Source organism: Oryzias melastigma, linkage group LG10 (genome assembly GCF_002922805.2).
Source record: "Oryzias melastigma strain HK-1 linkage group LG10, ASM292280v2, whole genome shotgun sequence".
NCBI classification, from domain to species: Eukaryota; Metazoa; Chordata; class Actinopteri; order Beloniformes; family Adrianichthyidae; genus Oryzias; species Oryzias melastigma.
The window spans coordinates 27,845,536-27,866,465 of NC_050521.1; the positions used below are offsets into that span (position 1 = coordinate 27,845,536).

Here is a 20,930-nt window from a genome sequence, read left to right on the forward strand (position 1 = left end):
ATCATCTGAATGACGACATGGACATCATCACAAGCAATGACGGACTTCTTCCTTCAACTCCCACAGCTCCTTAACGCCATGACGACGAGAACTTTCCCTCGTCTGAAGATCCTTCTGCATTTGGTGGTGAAACATCAACAAAGGCGATTGCAACAGCTGGGGCGTTCGAAACCAGTAAGATACGGAAAATATCAGAACACAATAACCAGACTATCAACCACAAAAATGTCTTTCGAATCCAAGAAATTAAATAATCTGACATGGAATTTATTTCTGGATTATTTATGTCAGATGTCACATTTGACTGAAGCATTTTACAACATTATGTAAATGAAGGTTTTTTCACTCTAATCCTAACTTTTTAAAAAGATTTTATTATGGTAAAATAAATTGATTTACGCCTAAACTCACAGAGGATGTCTAGTTTAGTTTGGGTCTTAAACTCTGGACGAAACTTTTATTCCAGGAAACTTATCCAGTTTAAGCCACATGAATCCATATGGATTCTGCCAGGTTTTGGGTTGTCCGGGTCCGTGGAGGGTCGTAGAGGAGAAGCTGCATCTCAAGGTGAGCTCAGGTGTGTCTTACAGTCCCTTAGAGGTTCGTACGGCCACCTTAAGGGGCGTCATGGAACTGGAACGTACCCTTGTCGTGGTACGTGTATCTTGAAGTATTTGTAAAACTAACAGAAGACACATGTATTTATGACGTACGGGTAATGCTGTCGTACGGTGTCCTTAAACCACACCGTAGTAGTCAATACTGACCACACAAATGCTGCACATACAGGGTGTACACATGATCCTAAAGTGTCTGCAGGACGTCCACACAAACTACTCTCTCATTTCTAACAGTCAGGCTGCAGCGAGGAACATGAAGAGCACCAACAGGATCCATGTTGTCTGCAGAATTCAGGGGGGTTGAAAAAATGAAAAATCCGTACGACACACCTGCGTCTCACCTACTCAACCCTTACTTACCCTTAAGTGTTGTAGAAGTGTCCACTACAACCTGTCACCCGCAGCACGCCCATAGATAAAAACGTGATGAAACGTATTTTCTCTCAGCAAATTCACTGTTCAGTCTACGACCTTGATGTTTCCTGCGGGTCACCTGTGTCCCTGTACAGGTTTGACCATTTCTTACCTGTAGGTATCCATCTATGAGGACAGTTGGGACTGAGGATACGTACACACCTGCTACAGGAATGTTTTCCTTCTTCCTAACATCTGAGGAGGCGGAGCTTCCAGGGGAGTTGCTTCTTCAGGTAAGATGGGAGGGACAGGGACTCTCCCTTCAGTTACATCATGTTTCACTCCCCCTCCCCCACCACCACAGCTTTGGTTTCGGTTGTTCCATTCACTACAATATTTCGCAACAGCACTAAGTATAGTCCTCCACTTCCTGTTCTTTTGCATTCACACAGAAGCAGAGCTGAAAGACGAACTGCAGGAGCTGCGGAAGGTGCGTATTCTTCATGACATACTGACAGCCAACAAATATGTCTAAACGTGTTAAAAGGAACTCAAAGAACGCTCATAGAAACGCTAAGCTAGCCAACAGTTAGCATAACAGCTGAAAAATGTAGACCACGCTAGGAATGCAAAGAGGAACCGTTAAATAACGACTGCAAAGGTATGAAAATGATTTAGAATTCACAACAACTTTTAAAATGTTGTTTAAAACTAGCAGTTAAAAGTTAAAGACACTTTAAAATAAAAGTAAAAGGCAAAAAAGTGTCAAATTTGTTTGTTAAAGTATTGAGACAGCTCATAGGTTATGTGACAAATATAAAAATGCTGAAAATATATCACTAAACACTTGATTAGCCAAAGAATAGGACAGCTACAAAGAAAACCAATGCTAATGTGAACAAAAACGGAGTAGAAACTTAGCTGACAGCCTGTGACGGGCTAGCATAACTACTGCTAGCATAACTACTGCTAGCATAACAGAGCGGCACATGTTGACGTGCTTCTGTTTACATCATAACTGCAGACGACGGTGGCTGTAGCTGCAACCAATATGAGCATGATTTAGCTAAAAGCAGAGCAAAGCATTCTGGGTAACACATCCCAGCAGCCCCTTTGATTCCCAGTTATTTTTTATGTTTATGATTTCTGATTGGTCGACAGACCTTTTATTAGCTTGAAAGCATAAATTTATCAGGAGAACTGCTAAGTAAGTTAGACAGGACATTTGAAAAGAAAGTTTATGTTCATGCTCCACTAATTAGCAGAATTTTTTGATGAATTTGACGTTTTTACTGGAATATTTGTTAAACAATTCAATAAAACCACAGTAGAGTTTGTATTTGTTTGTTTTAAAAACCAAATGAAAAACTACTTCCTCGACTTGAAGAGATTAGCTTTAAAAGCTAACAAAGCTAATGTTGCTAATTTGAATAAAACATTTATGTGGCAATAATAAAAACAGTTTAACTCTTTATTTACCACATCTGTTGCCAACTACAAACAAAGTAGCATGTGGTCTTTGAACTACTGTAACCAGATTCTACTGTGGAGAGAAACAGCTTTTCACTCTTATCACAGACTTTACTTACATAAACTCTTCTTGGAGTAAAGTCTTGTATTACAGCATAAAATCTGATTTTGTTCACGTTAAAATCAGCTGATTGACATTGATAGTGTATTCACTTTTCAGTAAAGCTGCTTTTCTTCGCTTCATAATCCATTGAAATTGTGTTAATTAAACGGCTGAAGAGTTACAGTAGCAGAAAGAATGTCAAGACTGGAGCTAAAGCTCTGGTGTTTAAGGGTTAAACTAGCTTTGAGTGGAAAATATGTTTGTGTAAACAAACGAAGAAAAATCCAATATTAATGGACTAATAAACAAAAAATGAGACAAATTAATTCATTAAAACAACAACAGTTATATAAACAAAACTGCAAAACTAGGGTTGTGTCTGAATTCCCTCAGGGCTTTCAACTTCTAAAACAAAAATCCAAAGAAGTCCAAAAATAAATAAATAAACAGTATGCATTTATGCTCATTTATAAGGTTTTTACCTCTGCAAATGGGTGATGTCGTATTTATCGTCTGAAAATAGAAGTTGTGAACCGAACTCTGTAAACACTTTATAGTTGTAAGTCATTAAAGGTTAATGAGGTAATTCAGACGCAGCTTAGGCTGTAAGAGAAGCTTAAAGGTTGTAAATATTGAAAAACATGTTAAATATTATCTAAATAAAAATACCCCAAAGTAAAAACTGCAAAAGAAAAATGATGCTGAACAATATTAAATTCTCACATTTTAGGGTGACACATTTTAAAGATCCACTCCATTGAAAGTCAAGTTTTTGGTATTTTTAAAATGTTTTGTATACATTTTCTTAGATTAAACTGCTGTAAAAGATGGTAATTTCCATCCAAAAAAGTAACTTTTCAAAATAAGATGAAATTTGACATTTAAAGTCAAAAGGGAAAGTTTATGACGGCTGAAAGTTGCGTGAGTGGATCAGCAGTGAGGAAACGGCCGCAGTAAACCAGAGTCTGTAAAATGTGAGGCTGTTGCATAACATGCAGCTGTGAGAAGAGGTCGCCCACACTGTCACAAGACACGGCGTGGAGCGGGCACGGTCTGAAGACGGTTTGTCATCAGCGCCAGAACATGTGACTTCTATTCATGGAAAAGACGGGAAGATTTCAGTTTGTGGTTTCTGGAGACATTCTTACTAAAGAGGAAGACTTTCAGCCAGTTTAGCAAAAAAAAAAAGAAAAATGTTCGATCAAAATGTCTTTGCACGAATCTATAAACATTTAGAATAATAAATGATTTAATTTATAAAATTGCATTATTTAATCTCATTTTTTAGGCAATGCACATATTGAGGAATCGTTTGCTTTGTAATTCGACACTAAAACTTTTGATTTTTCTCTTTTGTTGTTTGATTTTCTGGGTTTTTGTTTTATTTGAAGTTTTTGTCTTTATTGTTGCACATCATCACATCATTTTTCTGTTATTTTTTTACATTGTATTTTAGGATTTTTAGCTTTATCTTTATTCAAATTTTATGTGGTAATTTAGCTTTATGAGCATTTTTCAACAATCGTCTTAAGAACCACATTATTTTTCTATAATCTTATTAAATATAATAGTTTGCCCTTAAATATGACTCTTTTAATTTGATACATTAAGTTAAAGTTCAAATGTAAAACTATTTTAAAATTTCACATTGAATTAATTATTTCTAATAAATGAAAATAATGTTTTCTCCACAAATATACAGTTTTTAGAGAATGTCTTTGTTCAGCATTATGGCTCAGTTTGCAGGAAAAAAAAAACAATAATCAGATTAATCATAGTTTAATCTTAAAGGTTTCATTAAAATCCAAGAAATTAGATAATCTGACATGAAGTTTTTCTGGGTAATTTATGTCAGATGTCACACTTGGATGAAATACTTAAAATATGATGTAAATGAGGTTTAAAATAAAGTCTAATCCTAATTTTTTGGAGATAATTTTATGGTTAAATGAGCTGATTTACCTCTAAACTCTCATCATTCTGTTTAGCAGCAGGAGCCGTCCTGGACTGAAGAACCAGATTGTTTGCAGTTTTCTAATTTGTAAACAAAATGTAAAGTATTAAGAATAAAATTTCCTGATTTACAAATTAAAATACTTGATATTTGCTTTCAAAAACGTTTTCTTCTTTTGAAAACTATTTTTCTGTTTGCAGCACAAATGCTTTTTGATGTGTAGTGCCTCATCACACTTTCGCCCTATCTTTGATTTTGTTGTCGTAAGTTAATGTTTTGTGTCACATTTGTGTCATGATTTTGAAAATATTGATCTCAAAACTGTGACTTTTGCTTGCAATATGGTGGTACAAAAATCACTGTATAAACAACCACAATCGTAAGTTTCGTTAACCTTTGACCTTGAGTTAAAAAAAAAAAACATCACTTTTTAGTTCCGGCTAGTTTGTCGAATGGCGTTTGTGTGGCAGAAGCTTGTACATTTTTCTACTAAATTTAACATATGAATAATGGGACATGAGATGAAAATAAAAATAAAATAAATTTGTGCGGGATTAACAAAAACCCTCAGCTGCCGAGGAAATCTGAAAGTTTACTTTTCCCGACTCATAGAAAAAATTACACATCTGTAAACTCTGATGAGGGGCCAGTTTGTAGGCTAACAGAAAAACTCTAACAACCACAGCCTAAACGTAAACATTTAAGGTTTTCCAGAAAGCCACACATAGCCACATTTTAAAGAATTCATTTCTGTAATCTCCGCAGACCAAAAAGTAATATTAAAACATTTTAAAAACTAAATGGGAGCCAAGTTGGCTGCTACTGCGACAAGCTGAGGTCCTCTGTTCTGACAATTAGCAAATATCTTCCAAAGAAACAAACATCCAAGCTTTTTTCAAAATATTTTTGTTCAATATTCTATAGCCTTTCCCAAAATGAGGCATACTTTTTGAAAACCAAAATTGTCCAGAAATCCTCAGTAACTCCCACAACAGTCAAAAAAGCTGAATATTTTAATAGCTGAATGAACTGAAGTCTTAAAAAAGTTCAAAAAATGTAGGGAATAAAAATAAGAATAAAATAATAAAGAAATGAAGAAGAGTGAATCACTACTAGACTAATGAATATTCCATCCTCTCCTGTCATAGTTCACACTGCAGAAGGGTGCAATAAATAGTCAAGTTCTATGTGGGTCTCGATCGGAGGTTCGGATAGTGTGGGCCGGGCCGGGCCAAATGTGGAGGCGGGTCTGATCCGTAGTTAATCTGTAGTTTGGGGCCTCCTGATATTTTTGAATGAAACAAAGGTTTTAAGACAAAGAAGAGTTTCCAGAGGGAGAAGTTTAATCTTCAGAGAGATTGTTCGGGTTTTATTAGAAAATGAAAAGTTCTGTCCTGACTTCTCCTGAAGTACAGAAGTTCCAGAACGAACATTTGCTGAACAAACCTCCTCTCCTGCTGCTTCTCCTCACAGATGACCGTTGAGTTTTGCTTCTTTACCGTCCAGGAGAAATCAACAGGATGCAGGTCATAACCTGCAGACGGACGTTTCCTGTCAAACGTCACGACTCCGTTTTTACAGCAATGCACCATGATCCAACGCAGCGCAGAAGCCCCGCCTCCTCCACCGACGGACCAGGACACAAACTCAGGTGAGAATCTTTGGATCTTTCTCAAACAGTTTTGCTGGAGTTTCTTGTCAGCATGTTTGTTAATTTGTTTGGTTTCAGGATCCAGGATCTGAGTCAGAACTCCTCTGAGTCCGGATGCTGGTCCGTCAGGAGTAACGAGTCGATGGAGTCCCCTATCGCCTTTGGGGACCGCCAAACCTTTCCAGATAAATCGCTGTGAGTCAGCTAATGAAGATTGACTTGCTTTGAGACATTTGTGGTTAAAGTTCTGTGTTGGTAACTGGATGAGGTTTGATTTAAAGGTCGATTGCTCAGGGATGTGAGAACAGGAGAGTTTCATCTCAGCATTTTTGTTTGTTCGGTTTCAGGATCCAGCACCCGAGTCTGAACCCCTCTGAGTCTGGATGCTTGTCCCTCAGGAGTAATCAATCGATGGAGTCCCCTCTCGCCTTTGGGGACCACCGAACCTTTCCAGATAAATCCCTGTGAGTCGGCTAATGACGTCTGACTTGCTTTAAAACATTAAGTTCTGTGACAGGAACTGAATGACGTTTGATTTAAAGGTTGATCCCTCTGGGATTTTAAAGCAGCAAAGTTTCTTCTCAGCATGCCAGTGTGCTTGGTTTCAGGATCCAGCACCCGAGTCCGAGCCCCTTTGAGTCCGGATGTTGTTCCCTCAGGAGTAACAAGTCGATGGAGTCCCCCCTCGCCTTCAGGAACCACAGAACCTTTCCAGATGGATCTCTGTGAGTGGAGACTCAAAGTTTTTATTGGAACAAGATGAGACATTTGAACCAAAAAGTCAAGAAGTTTGTCATAATTTTAACATTTTTGACCTTCAAATATGGAAACGTTTAGGTTTAAACCACCTGAACATTTCTCTATGACATCTAGAAAGACAAAAAGGGAGATTAGTTTGAAATACTTACAAGGAGAAACGGACAGAGAAACTTCATAGCTTCGGTTTGCGCTCTGAAGTTCTCTGTCCGGGACCTCGTCTTTTTATTCCCTAGTTATATTTAGATTCTCTAACTCTGAATGTAGGGGAAAGGACAGCTACAGACCGGTTTTTACAATCCCTAATGTCAGATTCTCTATCATCCTATCAATGATATCGGTTCCTTCAAGTATCTACTCCTCACAGCCTTCAGCTGAGGCTCCACTCCAGTTTCTTGATACATGAGATCAAGCAAGAAGATTAAAGAAAGAGAAGTTGAAATCACTCAAAACTAAAATTTGATAAATGTTTGTAGAACCCTATCAGAAATGTTCCTTCATCTTTTCTGATCATTTACCTTTACCAGTCTTGACGCTTGTGTTACGCTCAGGTGTTGATCAATGTGGTCTCTGGACCTGAAGTAGTTTTGATGAACCATAAATCAGGAGAACAAAATGACCTGATTTAAAGAAGTCCCTTTGTGATTCTTTTGTGTTGAAGCTTCAAAAAAGTTTTTATTTATAACCAAATGGAGATACCCAGAAATGTTTCAAGGATGAATTTTTTTCCTCAGGCTTGAAGACCAAAGTGCAGCAATTGGAGGTGATCAGACGACCAAAGAACCACAAACACATCTGGACTCGGAAAAGACGGAAGATCATCTGCTGAACAGTGAGAAGACTTTCAGAAAGGATTCATGAACGCTTTTCCTTCAGGAGCTTCTTAAAAGACGAACTGACATCTGTTTGTTCTTCTCTCAGGATGTCCAGCTTCTGTCTGTGAGCAACGACTGAAGTCCTGGCTGAAGACCAACCTCCAGAGTGCGATGGAGGGCGGCGCTCAGGCAGTAACCTCCCCTCTGAATGAGATCTACACAGAGCTCTACATCACAGAGGAGGTGGCAGGAGAGCTCAAAGAGGAGCACGAGTTCAGACAGATCGAGGCCGCATCCAGGAGAACAGACAGACCCGAACAGACAATCAGAAAAGAAGATTTCTTCAAAGAAACATCATTCCGAACGGTGCTGACAAAGGGCGTGGCCGGCATTGGGAAGACCAGCTTAATGCAGAAGTTCACTCTGGACTGGGCTGAAGGCAAAAGCAACCAGGAGATCCAGTTGATGTTCCCATTCACCTTCAGGGAGCTGAACATGCTGCAGGACAGAACCCTCAGTTTGGTGGATCTGCTTCATCACTTCTTTGGAGAAACCAATGAAGCAGGAATCTCCAGCTTCGATCCCTTCCGGGTCGTCTTCATCTTCGACGGTCTGGATGAGTGTCGACTTCCTCTGGACTTCCACAACAACCCGGTCCTGTCTGAGGTCACCCAGTCCTCCTTGCTGGATGTTCTGCTGACAAACCTGATCAGCGGGAAGCTGCTTCCATCCGCTCGCATCTGGATCACCTCCAGACCGGCGGCAGCCTCTCAGGTTCCTGCGGAGTTTGTGGACATGGTGACAGAAGTCCGCGGTTTCGCTGACCCTCAGAAGGAGGAGTACTTCAGGAGGAGAATCAGGGATGAGGAGCAGGCGAACCGGATTGTCTCCCACATCAAGATTTCACGGAGCCTCCACGTCATGTGCCACATTCCAGTCTTCTGCTGGATCACTGCCACGGTTCTGGAGGACGTGCTGAGGAGCAAAGAGGTAGGAGAGCTGCCCAAGAGCCTGACGGAGATGTACATCCACTACCTGGTGGTTCAGACCAAGCTGAAGAAGAGGAAGTACGATGGAGAAACCCTCGCGGATCCACACTGGACTGAGGAGAACAGACAGATGATCGAGTCTTTGGGAAAACTGGCTTTTGAACAGCTGCAGAAAGGAAACCTGATCTTCTATGAGTCCGACCTGACTAAGTGTGGCATCAACATCTCCGCAGCATCGTGGTACTCCGGAGTCTTCACTCAGATGTTCAAGAGGGAGACGGGACTGCATCATGATAAGATGTTCAGCTTCGTCCACCTGAGTGTTCAAGAGTTTCTGGCCGCTCTTCACGTCCATCAGACCTTCATCAGCTCTGGAGTCAACCGCTTGAAGGAATCACAGACCTCTTTCTTCTCCAGACAGTTTTCTAAGCATTTCATCAAACCAAACCTTCATCATCTTCACAAGTGTGCTGTGGATGCAGCTCTGCAGAGTCCAAACGGACGTCTGGACTTGTTCCTGCGCTTCCTCCTTGGACTTTCTCTGCAAAGCAACCAAAAACTCCTGCAGGGTCTTCTGACAGATGCAGGAAGAAGCTCTCATAGCAGCCAGGAGACGGTGGTGCACATCCACGAGAAGATCGAAGACCTGCCGACAGAAAAGAGCATCAACCTGTTCCACTGTCTGAACGAGCTGAAGGACGATTCTCTAGAGAAGAAGGTTCAGGAAGTTCTGGCATCAGGTCGTCTCCAAAAGGAGAAACAGTCTCCTGGTCTGTTCCAGGCTTTGGTCTTCATCTTACTGTCCTCAGAGGAGGACTTGGCCGTCTTTGACCTGAAGAAGTTCTCCACTCAGGAGGATGATCTTCTCAGGCTGATGCCCACCAAGGCTGTGTAAGAAAACTTCTAAAGATCTTCAGGTGTAGAAATGCAATAAATAACAATGAAAACCATCTGTTTCAGTCTGAGCTTCTGCTGCCTCACCGAGAGAAGCTTCAAAGTTCTGTCTTCAGTTCTCAGCTCTGAGTTCTGCAGCCTCAGAGATCTGGATCTGAGCAACAACGATCTGCAGCAGTCTGGACTGGAGCTGCTGTGGAGCGGACTTCAGAGTCCAAACTGTGTTCTGGAGACTCTCAGGTCAGTTCTGTCGAAGCAGACGGTTCCATTCCTGCATCGGGATAGACACGGGGCGAGGTGCTGGGACACTGGCGGTCGGGTCCCACCCGTCTTCAGTGGTTCTTGAATGATGAACCTCTATGCTCCGGTCAGGTCTTTCATCCAAATCCAGACTTTTCTGTCCTTGCTTAGACGGGTCAGAACCGACTTGCATGCTGGAGAACCCAAAAACATTTTTTCTGGAATTTTAAAGTTAATTCATTTTGGGTAGCAGCAATCAACAGCAGCCGAAAAAGAATTAAAAAGATTTAAAGAACAAAAATAAGAATGAAAAAGTAGAAGATATAATCAAGAGAAACTAAATAAAAAAACAGCTAAAATGTTTCCCTGTTGGATAATAAACTAATGAAAACAAATAAAAATAAACTTCAGGATAAAAAAAACAAAAATATCAAGGTTTGAAAATAAACGTAAAATGAATAAACAGCTAAAAAATATATAGACCAAGCCTCTACAAATGTTAAAAGCTTTGCTGAAAAGGCTGGATTTGAACCTGCGTCAGAAGTTCTGCCCTGAAGCAGAAGCTCTCAGGTCCTCAAACGTTGTTCCTCAGACGAGGAGACGGCGGTGAAGTCCCGCCTCTGCAGGAGATCTCACCGGTTCTCATTCTTTACGAACAATGGCGCTCTCACAGCGTGGTTCGCCTCATGAGTCGCACTCGGGCTGCTGAGGTCATTCTGCTGCAGGAAAAACTATGTGAACCCTCTGGAAGGACTTGGATTCATGAATAAATTGAACAGAAAATGAGAATTTTTATTTAAGTCAATAGATTAAAAAAATGTTTATTTATGGTAAAATCACATTATTTGATGTGCTTATTGAACACAATAACCCCCCCAAAAAATCACAGTACAAAGGACAAAAAACATAAGTGAGTATTTAGGCCAAGAACTGGTTGATCGTCTTATAGCAAACGTTTCCTGCAGACAAAAATCAGACCAACATTTGGACCATTCCTGTCATGGATCAGTCCTGTCTCCCCCTCTGGCCTTCAGCGGGACTATCTCCAGAGTTCTAGCACTTCCTGGTTCTCCACACTTCATTTCCCATCAGCCTCTGCTGTCACTCCCAGCAGTATTTAGTCAGAACTCAGTGTGAAGTCTTGTTTGTTCCACTCTACCCACATCGCTGAGTGTTCTCATCCTGACCTGATCTTCTGCTTCGTTTGCCGCCTGCCCTGACCCTCACCTGGACCCCGATCCCTCTGGTCGTTCTCTGATGCCCTAATGCTCGTGTTTGACCTCTGCCTGCCTGACCCCGATTTAGCTTTGTGGACTTTTAGCTGAGCTTCATGCCTGTTGTCCTGTCTGTGCTAATAAAACCTGCTGTACTTGGATCTAGCCGTTCCTCTGAACAAACTGGTGTCGGTTCTGGAACGTTCTCAGGACATCTGCCCATAAAAGGAAAAAATACATAAGAGAGCCAACTGATCTGTAATCAAATCCATGAAACCCCTCAGCAGGAGAACGTGTCTTCATTCAGACCTTCTGCTTCTGTCCTCCAGGCTGAGCGGCTGTTTGCTCTCAAACCTTCAGTGTTTCGAACTCCAGACACGTTTGAGGGATCTGGACCTGAGCAACAACCCTCTGCAGGATTCAGTGGAGCTGCTGTCGGCTGGACTCACAGGTCCTCAGTGTCACCTGAAAACTCTCAGGTGAAAAAGATGTTGCAAGAACGTCCACAGCTGCAGGACTTTTCAGAGCTTCTTAAGTGACCATTACAGACTTTTTATGATGGAATTTCCTTTTTTAGAAGACAAAAATTGCTATTATTTTACTATTTTAGTCTTTTCTGAGGGAAAAACCCTTAATGCAGCTTTCCTCCTCAGACTGCAGGTCTGCGGTCTCTCAGAGAAAAGCTGCCAGCTTCTGTCTTCAGTCCTGACCTCTCCATCCTCTCTGACGGAGCTGGACCTCAGCAACAACGACCTGCTGGATTCTGGAGTGAAGCTCCTGTCTGCTGCTCTGGAGTCTCTGGACTGTCGGCTGGAATCTCTCAGGTGAACTACAGACTCTGGTTTAGGAGCAGCTTCAGCTCTGCTTTAGACGCCATGAAACGTGTCCAGATCTCCGACATTTGCTGGTGTCTGCAGGCTGTCGGGCTGCCAGGTCTCAGAGGAAGGCTGCGTTTGTCTGGATGATGCCCTGAGCTCCAACCCCTCCCATCTAAAGGAGCTGGACCTGAGCTACAACCATCCAGGAGAGCTGGGAACCGAGCTTCTGTCCGCCAAACGGGAGGACCCAAACTGCAAGCTGGAGGCTCTCAGGTACGAAGAACCACGTCGGATTTCAAGTTAAATTAAACAAAGAAAAATCTGAAAAGGAAAATCGTCCCCATAGTGAAACGCTATGAAACGTTTTTCAGGTTGGAGCCGGCTGGAGTCCAGTTTTTAAGACCAGGATTAAAGAAATGTAAGTTTTTTAAATATACAATATTTTCTTTACATTTTGTTTGGTCGTAGATTGATACGATGACGTCTCGAAGCAAAAACTTTACTTAAAAACGGCATAAATGGGCCGAGCACAAAGACCTGATGATGGGGTATTTGTAAATCTGCAAAGGGAAATTTCCTTATATTTAATTTAATCTAAGAGAAAAAAAACAGGTCAAATGTTTCAAATGCATATTTTCACCTTTTAAATTTATGTATTTATAAAAGTTACATTTACTAAATAAACATTTAGTTAGCAAGCTAAATATTTATTTTAAAATTATATATTTACCTTAAAAACGAAATATTTAATGTTATGAAATTAAATATTTAAGTTAAAACTTAAATATGTAGATCTAATCTAAATATTTATTTAAGTTGAATAACTAAATATTTAGTTTTCTTACTAAATATTTAGATAAAACTACATATTTAATTGTACACTAAATATTTTATTAAACGCTAAATATTTTATTAAACACTAAATATTTAGTTTAAAAAACAAATATTTAGTAAAAAATATAAAGTTTAGCTTGCATATAAATATCTAGTTTGTAGCCAGATATTTTTGTTAAAAACTAAATATTTCGTTTTTATTAAATATTATTTATTTATCATTATTAAATAAATAATGTATAAAATAAAATGTATTTAATATTATTTATTTAATATTATTTAATATTTTTTTTACTAAATATTAAGAATTGATCTAAATATATATTAAAAACTAAATGTTTAGTTAAATAGTTTAAAACTAATTATTTAGAACGGATCTAAATTAAGTTAAAAATTTAGATATTTAGATCCAAACTAAATGTTTAATTTTTTTACTAAATATTTTGTGTTAAATTAAATATTTAGCTTGCAAACTAAATATTTAGTTAGTAAATGTAACATTTATAAATACATTAATTTAAAGGGTGAAAATATGCATTTGAAAAATTAGACTGGTTTTTATTTTCCAAAAACACACTAAATATCTGCAAACATGGGTGTCAAAATTTTACTTTGCAGATTTAAAAACAGCACTGCATACCTGTGGTACTCTGTGTGAACAGTTATCGTCGTTTGATGCAGCAATCAAATCAAAGCAGACATCTTCCTGAACTGATTTGAACTCATAAAAACAAACACATCTGATAAAGTTGAAGCTGAAATTGCTGAGTCAGGATCATTTCCTGCCGTTCTTCCCCTCAGACTCCTGTGAGCTCAGCTTCAACACAAACACACTGAACAGGAACCTGAAGCTGTCCGAGGACCAAAGGGAGGTGAGGTTTGTGGAGGAGGAGCAGCCGTACCCCGACCACCCCGACCGCTTCCAGAAGAGCCACCAGCTGCTGTGTGGAAACGCTCTGAGCGACCGCTGCTACTGGGAGGCGGAGCTGACGGGCGGCGTCCACGTGTCTGTGAGCTACAGAGGAACCGTGAGGGGAGGAGACGGGAACGACGAGTGGTTCGGGGGGAACGCTCAGTCCTGGTCGCTGTACTTCTCAGGGGGAAGCTACACTGTGTGGCACGATAAGATAGGCACGTCCATCCCTTCATCCTCCTCTTCCTCCTCCGGCCCTCGTAGAGTAGCCGTGTACGTGGACCGTCCCGCTGGCACTCTGTCGTTCTACAGAGTGTCTTCAGACACGCTGACCCACATCCACACCTTCAGCACCACCTTCACGGAGCCTCTGAGTGCTGGGTTTGGGTTGTGGACCTGGTCGGGTTTACCTGTTGCTTCCTCAGTGCGTCTGTGTTCTCTGTAGAGCATAAAGAAGCTGTAGACTCTCAGCCTGAAGACGTCTTCTTTAGAGTTCTGGATGGTGGAGGTTGAACCTGCAGACTCCTGCCGACGGAAACACTCTCATATGATTCTTTGATGGATTCTCTCGCAAGCTGACCTCCATATCCACCTCCTGAAGACCCTGAACATGAGCATGGGGACCACACCCTGGACGAAGGGGAGACCTTTAGGTGTCTGAGCAGGGGGATGAACCGTCATCTCCCTCAAGAGCATCTGGAGATCCCACCTCATCACAACACGCCCCCGTCATCTCAGACATTGAGTCTGAGCTGCTGTACGGAGCTGAAACATGGAGAAAAACAACCAACAAGAGATTCTGGACGTTCACTGATTCGTGTCTGAGAAGAATCCTCAAGATCCACTAGAAACCATCAAAGAACAACCAGGAACAACCAGAAGGCTCCTCAGTGGAGGTATCTTCATGTTTTCTCATTTTTGAGGTCAAGTATCTGATGGAGTACAAGTCCATAACATGCTGTACAGCACAGGTGTCAAAGTCAAAGCCCGGGGGCCGGATCTGGGCTTTTTGGACTGTTTGGCATTTACTAAGATTTTTTTCAGCTACAGGCTAGCTGTTTTGGATTACCAAGTTTTTTTTTGTTTGTTTGGTTTTTTTGTTTTTTACCTGTACAGGTTCATGTAAGATTGTTTAGTACGATGTATAACGGTGACCTTCATTAAGCTGTTCAGTTTTATGCAACCAAGTAAGGTCTTTAAAACGAGCTTGACCTGTGGGTGACCTTTGGGAGGCGTGGTCTGAAATATTGTTTGTTAATTGGATAACTTTGTGTTCCTCGTTGTGTCATATTCTTTGGGTAAAGTGCAAGTCCACACTGTGAAAAGTGAAACATTAAATCAATTAACAAAAGCTCTGTAATTTGCTACATTTAAAAATATTAGTTTTTATTAGATTACGTTTTTAGGTTGAATAAATCATCAACTAAAAATTTTGACTGGATGAAAACTAATAATTATAATGATAGTCATTTACAGCTCTTTTTTTAACTGATCAAATGTTTCCCTTTTTTTAGAGCATTTTGTTTTCTGTTACTGAGGTAGAAAAGAGCTTTCATCACATTTCAGTGACAGTAGACGGCGGACCGTGACAGAACTTGTCCGTCAGCTCAGCTGCTGTCACGTCTCTGCTGCAGGACGAAGAAACCAGATAAAAGTGGAGATAAAATAGTTGTTTTATCTCTGCCTCTCATTCAGGGTCATGTGGGTTTGTTCTATTATCCTGACTGAAGACAACAGTCAAGTTTTACTAAATATCCACTTGGAAAGTATTTATTCTTTTGTTTTTATACTTATTTGTTTCAAGGTGACTGAAAATAAAATGGGGCTGCAGGAGAGTGTTTTTGTTTTTTTTCTGAAGTTTTACTTTGGGAAAACTTTTTGTGCAAAGACGAGGAAAGTCCCTCATTCACGGCTCGACAAAAGAGGATCAGAAACACATTTGTGCCCCCCCCCACACTCACGCTGACCTTTATTCTGAAAGGTCCCAGGAAAAGTTATGACAGATTTGTAATGAAATCCGTGCATGTACCTATCAGAATCACAGGAGCATGAGGTTATTGATTATTTGTCAATAATTCAGGATTTCTTCAGGTACATTGGTGTTGAGTAATCAACTATAACCACTAGGGGGCAGCAGTCATTTAGTAGGAAAAAATTATTTGTTTTAGATTTTAATAAGAATCTATTTGTTTTTTCTTTGCTAGTAGGAAATGGAAGTGAAGCTCCTCCCCTTATTGTCTCACCTGCTGCAGCTCACCTGAGAACTCCTCTGCAGGTTCAACAGAAAAGATCTCAAACGTTTGTTTTCAGTTAAATCAACTTTATAACTTCCTCTGGAGAAATGTTCCTTTTTGAAAAGCGAGTCTAAATAGAAAGTCTGTTATCTTGTTTATGCACGAAAGCCCTGTTAAATTTAGCCATTTAGGATTTTCCAAATTTGTAAAAATAGTCTGTCATCTTTTTCAGGTTTTCCCCAGATTTTAATAAATGAGGAAGTTAGAATAGAAACAGATCAGAAGCTGCACGCCTGTGTTGATGTGTAAATTACTAAATCATATCTGTGTATAAAGTTGTGATAGCTTCTTCCAGTGTTTGTACAAAAGAAGAAAAAAAAAATGGTTCAAATGCAGATTTTAACTGAAGAAAACAGGAAGACCTCCTGACTTCTCTGAGCTCCACGGATAATTTGACTGCTCAACAAACTGCAGGTTCTTTAGAGGAGAAACTCCTCGTTCCTCTTTTCAATCCCAGGTGAGTATAAATAACTTAATACTCAGCTTTTTGTTGCTGCACTTCTCCAAACTAGTCTAAGCACAAACAATGATGGAAGATGATCTGGAGATATAAGCAGGGAAGCAGATGGAGATCTTTGGACCAGTGATGTTGGTAAAAGGATGCTGAGGTTGGAGAAACTAAGACAGAGGATTGGAGGAAGACCACAGAAGACATTCATGGATGTAGAGAAGGAGGACATGAGGGTGGAGGATAGAATTGAACAGATTAAGACAGAGGATTCTAAAGTCAGGAAAGTAAACTCCGATCAACTTTTCATCTATTTTCAGTGTAATCAGTGATCTTTTAATTGTAATTCTGCTAATTTTAGACAATCAAAACTATTGGCGTGGAAGTAAGCCTCCACTGATATCCCATCATCTCTTTGTCTACACTCTTTCTTGCTATCTTACAGCTCCTCACAACCCTACAGTATCAGTTCTATCCATCCGTACAGGTCTGATCCAGATTCCAGCTCAGACCAGAAAAACAATGTTTATGATCTATCTGTCTCCAAGTTGATCCAACAGAATGAAGCACTAGCCCATATCAGTTGCTGTGTCACAACTGAGTTCTTTTAAACATTTTTTTTAATCTGCTCCCAATTCCCAACAATTTTAAATAATGAATATTTAGAAATGCAACTTTCATCTTAACACCAAAAACATTATTTTCATCTAAGTGGATATTTAAACTGTTGTGATTTATTGATGTTTTAGTTATCTAACATTTATTCTCAGAATTTGGAATTTTTATCTTTTAAAAATGAATTTGTGACTTTATATAACACTTCTCTTTTTGATATAGGCTAGTTCTACCCTTTAGTTCTTCTTCATTTTATTTCACTTTTATGACTTATCTTTTATTTATTTATTTCCTTGGAGTTGTGTCATTTTGTCTCTATAGCTTATTTTTTTTCTGATTTCATAATTATGACATATTTTATTTGAACATTGTTTTTTGTAGTATCAGTAAGTTTTGTTGTTTATTGTTCTGGGAATTTGTAAATTTGTTCGTTGTCAATAAAGTTTGATAACAAAAAGATCGCAGTCGCTTCCCCGCTGTTTGATAAGTGCCAAGAGAACAGCTTTAATCAACGAGAAAAGGATGGAGAAGTGGAGAAGAAGAGGTGAAGGAGAACCAGGAGGAGGTGAAGGAGAACCAGGAGGAAGTGAAGGAGAACCAGGAGGAGCAGAGACGGAGAACCAGGAGGAGGTGAAGGAGAACCAGGAGGAGCAGAGACGGAGATCCAGGAGGAGGTGAAGGAGAACCAGAAGGAGCAGAGACTTAGAACCAGGAGGAGGTGAAGGAGAACCAGAAGGAGGTGACGGATCGCCAAGAGGCCTCTGTGGAGCGCGCGGGAGTGAGTCATGTTTCTCGCGCCCGTTTTCCCTGCTAGCTTAAAACAGTTAGCTCGTTACTTTACTTTGGTAAATTATCCACTCAGAAACCAACAAATTACTTATATGAAACGATTCTCGAAAAGACTAGAGAGTACTTTTCGTTTTTTACTGTTCCATTTTTTTTACTTTTGTTAATTTGAGATTCTAGTTTGTTTTAGTCACTACTTTTTAGCTAACGTTATTGGACATACAGTGACTTCAGAGAAATTGGGGGAAAATGTATTTATACCACAAAGCATTTTTTTAATAGTTATATTTTAGAGTTGTATATACATTTTGAATATCATTATCACAATTAAAAACAAAATAAAAATCTGTCATCTTCTTGGCTAAACTCTGCAGTGTTTTTGTTAAGTTTGAGGCTTAACTTGATATAGTTTGAGATATATAAAAAATTTCATTTCCTGTTTTAACTTTTTTAGGAGTTAAGCCATTTCTGTCCAGGCCTGTTTTGTTTTATTCAATGTTTGATGTTCAACAAATCTTCATTTACTTTTGTTATTTAGATGTTATTTCAGTGATTATTGTGTTTTGTTTCTTCTTAAATTAAAATAGAGATATATTTATCCCTAAAGTGAACATCCTGCCACGTTGAAAACACACGAGCCTATAATATACCTATCGCGTGTGACGGTGGAGGGCTAACATTGTGGGCTGCCCTGTCAAGAAACAGCAAATAATCAACTGCTTTTGATTATTTTTTGGTTGGATGTTTTGGCAGATGTGTAACTGATTATTTCAGATCGTAAAGTAGAAATGTATGTATTTGTGGGTTCAGTGGAACTGCTTTACAGCTGAAACATGCTCCTGCAAACCTGCTGACAGGAACATCACTGCCTTTAAATGCAGGAAGAAACCTCTAAACCCCCATAAACACACTTTGTCTCCTGTCATTCAAAGCCCTTTAAGTATTACCGCCGTCTCCATAAATTACACACAGGCCTCACACTAATCTGTCAGTCTTTCATTCAGGATTAACTAGATTAAAAGAGCAAAGCACCTCTGGGAAGTCATCCGTTAAAAACAGGGAAGCAGGAAGAGGGAAATCTCTGGACGACAGCTGGAGACTGTGTTGAACTATGGATATATGCAGATGAGGGATCATGTGCAAGTTAAACTTAATTTTATAATAAGAAAAAAAATCATTTTAATCATTTTTTCATTTCTTATTATCATGTCCATATTTCATATCATATATTTATTGTATCATGTTTTTTAGTTTCTAAACTTAAAATTCAATATAATTGAAGAGCATTAAATGCATCGTTCCCAAATGATATTTTTTACTAAATGTTGTATATACATAACTGGCGCTTTACTACCTTCTTTGAAGGCCCAAAGCGCTTTACAGTCACAGACCCATTCACACAGCCGCACACTGGAGGCTCCGCTGCTGAACACTGGCGCCAACCTTCCACCAGAGGCAATGTGGGGTTCAGATTTATAAAAAAATTACTAAAAAGATTATATATGTTGACATGTCTGATGCCGACAATACGGTTGAACACTTTACTGCTGCACCTCAGCCGCATGGCTGCACTACCACACCATACTATTTTTACAAAGATAGCAAATAAGTGTTCTTGGATGTTGCAAATACTTCAATTCAATCTTTTGGTGGTTGATTGCAATTATCTGAGTACTCGGATACTCATTACAGCCCTAGTCCTGAGTCTGTTTAGATCCTCCCAACTAACTATCCCATTCGCCATTTAAAAAAAATGAAAATGCTAGTTGATGGTGTAGTGGTTAGCGCTCACAGGAAAAGGTTTGTGGTTCGAATCCCAGCTGAGACGTTTCTGTGTGGAGTTTACGTGTTCTCCTCATTCATCTGTGGGTTTCCTCCTACAGTCCAAAAACACGCTTCATATGTTCATTGGTGACTAAATTGTCCTTTTGGTGTGGATATGTGGTGATCTGTCTCTGTGTGACCCTGAGACAGACGTCCTTTCACTCAGCACTAGCTGGGATAGGCTCCAGCAACCCGGTAACCCTGAAAGTGATGAAACTGTTTAAAAGAAGGATGGGTTTTGGAGGAAGTTTGCTATAAATATGTGACAAGCTGAGAGTTTGATGCATCTGAAGGTTTTTTTCTTTTTGTAATTTGGAGGATTAGTGGCTATTATTATTTTATTTTAAAAAGTAAAACCTCATAATTAGACATTGCTCTATAAAAAGTGCCTCCACTCACACAGGCTTACATTTGGGGTGCAGTACGAAATTCTAAACACTAGGTGTCAGTATTGCTTTTTTGGCTTGTTTTTTTTTTTGTAGAAAAATATTTTACCTCACAACTTCATATATTTTAAATGACTGCATAATAAAATGAGAGCAACCACAGCAGACGGGTCAGTTTTTGCAAACATTTTTTATTTCTGTATTCATTTTCATTCCCAAAAAGGTTCAGTTGTGTTGATGAGACTCTGGACAGTGACTGGGCTTCACATGGAATAGATGACATGCAGCAAAGGAAAACAGCATAACACATATTTTACATTCTTAACCTCTGCACCCTGAAATTATTTAACTTTAAATTCAACAAAATAAACCCTAATTATGTGAAAGAAACTTCATTTTTTATTAATTATCATCATTTGCATGACTTCCTTTGAGATGTTTGTGGTTCTGGTTCTTTCTCTGCGAGGTCACATGATCAGAAACCCTTCGTTTGTTTTTTTCGGGCTTGTGTGGACTGCAGAGCAGCTGCCAGTATAACACCTTCTAGTGCAAAAGAGACTGGAATGTGTTGAGTCTGGTCCTCATAGTGGGAGTGGAAAAGGACTCGGGAGTCCCCCAGTCGACTTCCACCGGTGGAGCGCAGGACTCGGCAGAAGAGAAATGTTACAAACCTGGCAAGTGTTCAGACATCTGAGAGAAATCGAGCGAGAAGAAGAAGTTTCGTTGAAAATAGAAGATGCTGTGATAATCCTGCCCCCTCCCTAACATTACAACCAAGAAATCATCCGCTTTGAATCTGTGCCGTCCACCTCTTCTAAAAACATAACGTATGCCTTAAAGACGCTGACGCCGCGGGGCCTCATCACACATACACGGAGGGGGGGCGGGGGGTCACGCCAAACAAACTGAAGCAGCCGGGATGGATGAAAACACAAGACATGGTGGACGGTTG

The 20,930-nt window shown here is 39.7% G+C and overlaps 1 protein-coding gene and 1 long non-coding RNA gene across 2 annotated transcripts in view; both read left to right on the forward strand.

Annotated features, from left to right (window-relative positions):
* The first annotated feature begins 1,127 nt into the window (after positions 1-1,127).
* On the forward strand, positions 1,128-15,458 carry LOC112137890 (NLR family CARD domain-containing protein 3). Its single transcript, XM_024260426.2, has 14 exons — positions 1,128-1,267; positions 1,427-1,464; positions 5,975-6,152; positions 6,231-6,347; positions 6,500-6,616; positions 6,761-6,877; positions 7,643-7,740; positions 7,830-9,603; positions 9,673-9,846; positions 11,390-11,539; positions 11,714-11,884; positions 11,978-12,151; positions 12,250-12,296; positions 13,514-15,458. The coding sequence occupies exons 3-14, from the start codon at positions 6,022-6,024 to the stop codon at positions 14,068-14,070; spliced, it is 3,627 nt and encodes a 1,208-aa protein (XP_024116194.1). The 5' UTR covers positions 1,128-1,267; positions 1,427-1,464; positions 5,975-6,021; the 3' UTR covers positions 14,071-15,458.
* A 259-nt stretch (positions 15,459-15,717) lies between these two features.
* Positions 15,718-20,930, forward strand: part of LOC112137827 — a 65,780-nt gene continuing 60,567 nt past the window's right edge. Inside the window, exon 1 of the long non-coding RNA XR_002917625.2 lies at positions 15,718-17,760. This is a non-coding gene — a long non-coding RNA (uncharacterized LOC112137827). The remainder of the gene's footprint in view (positions 17,761-20,930) is intronic.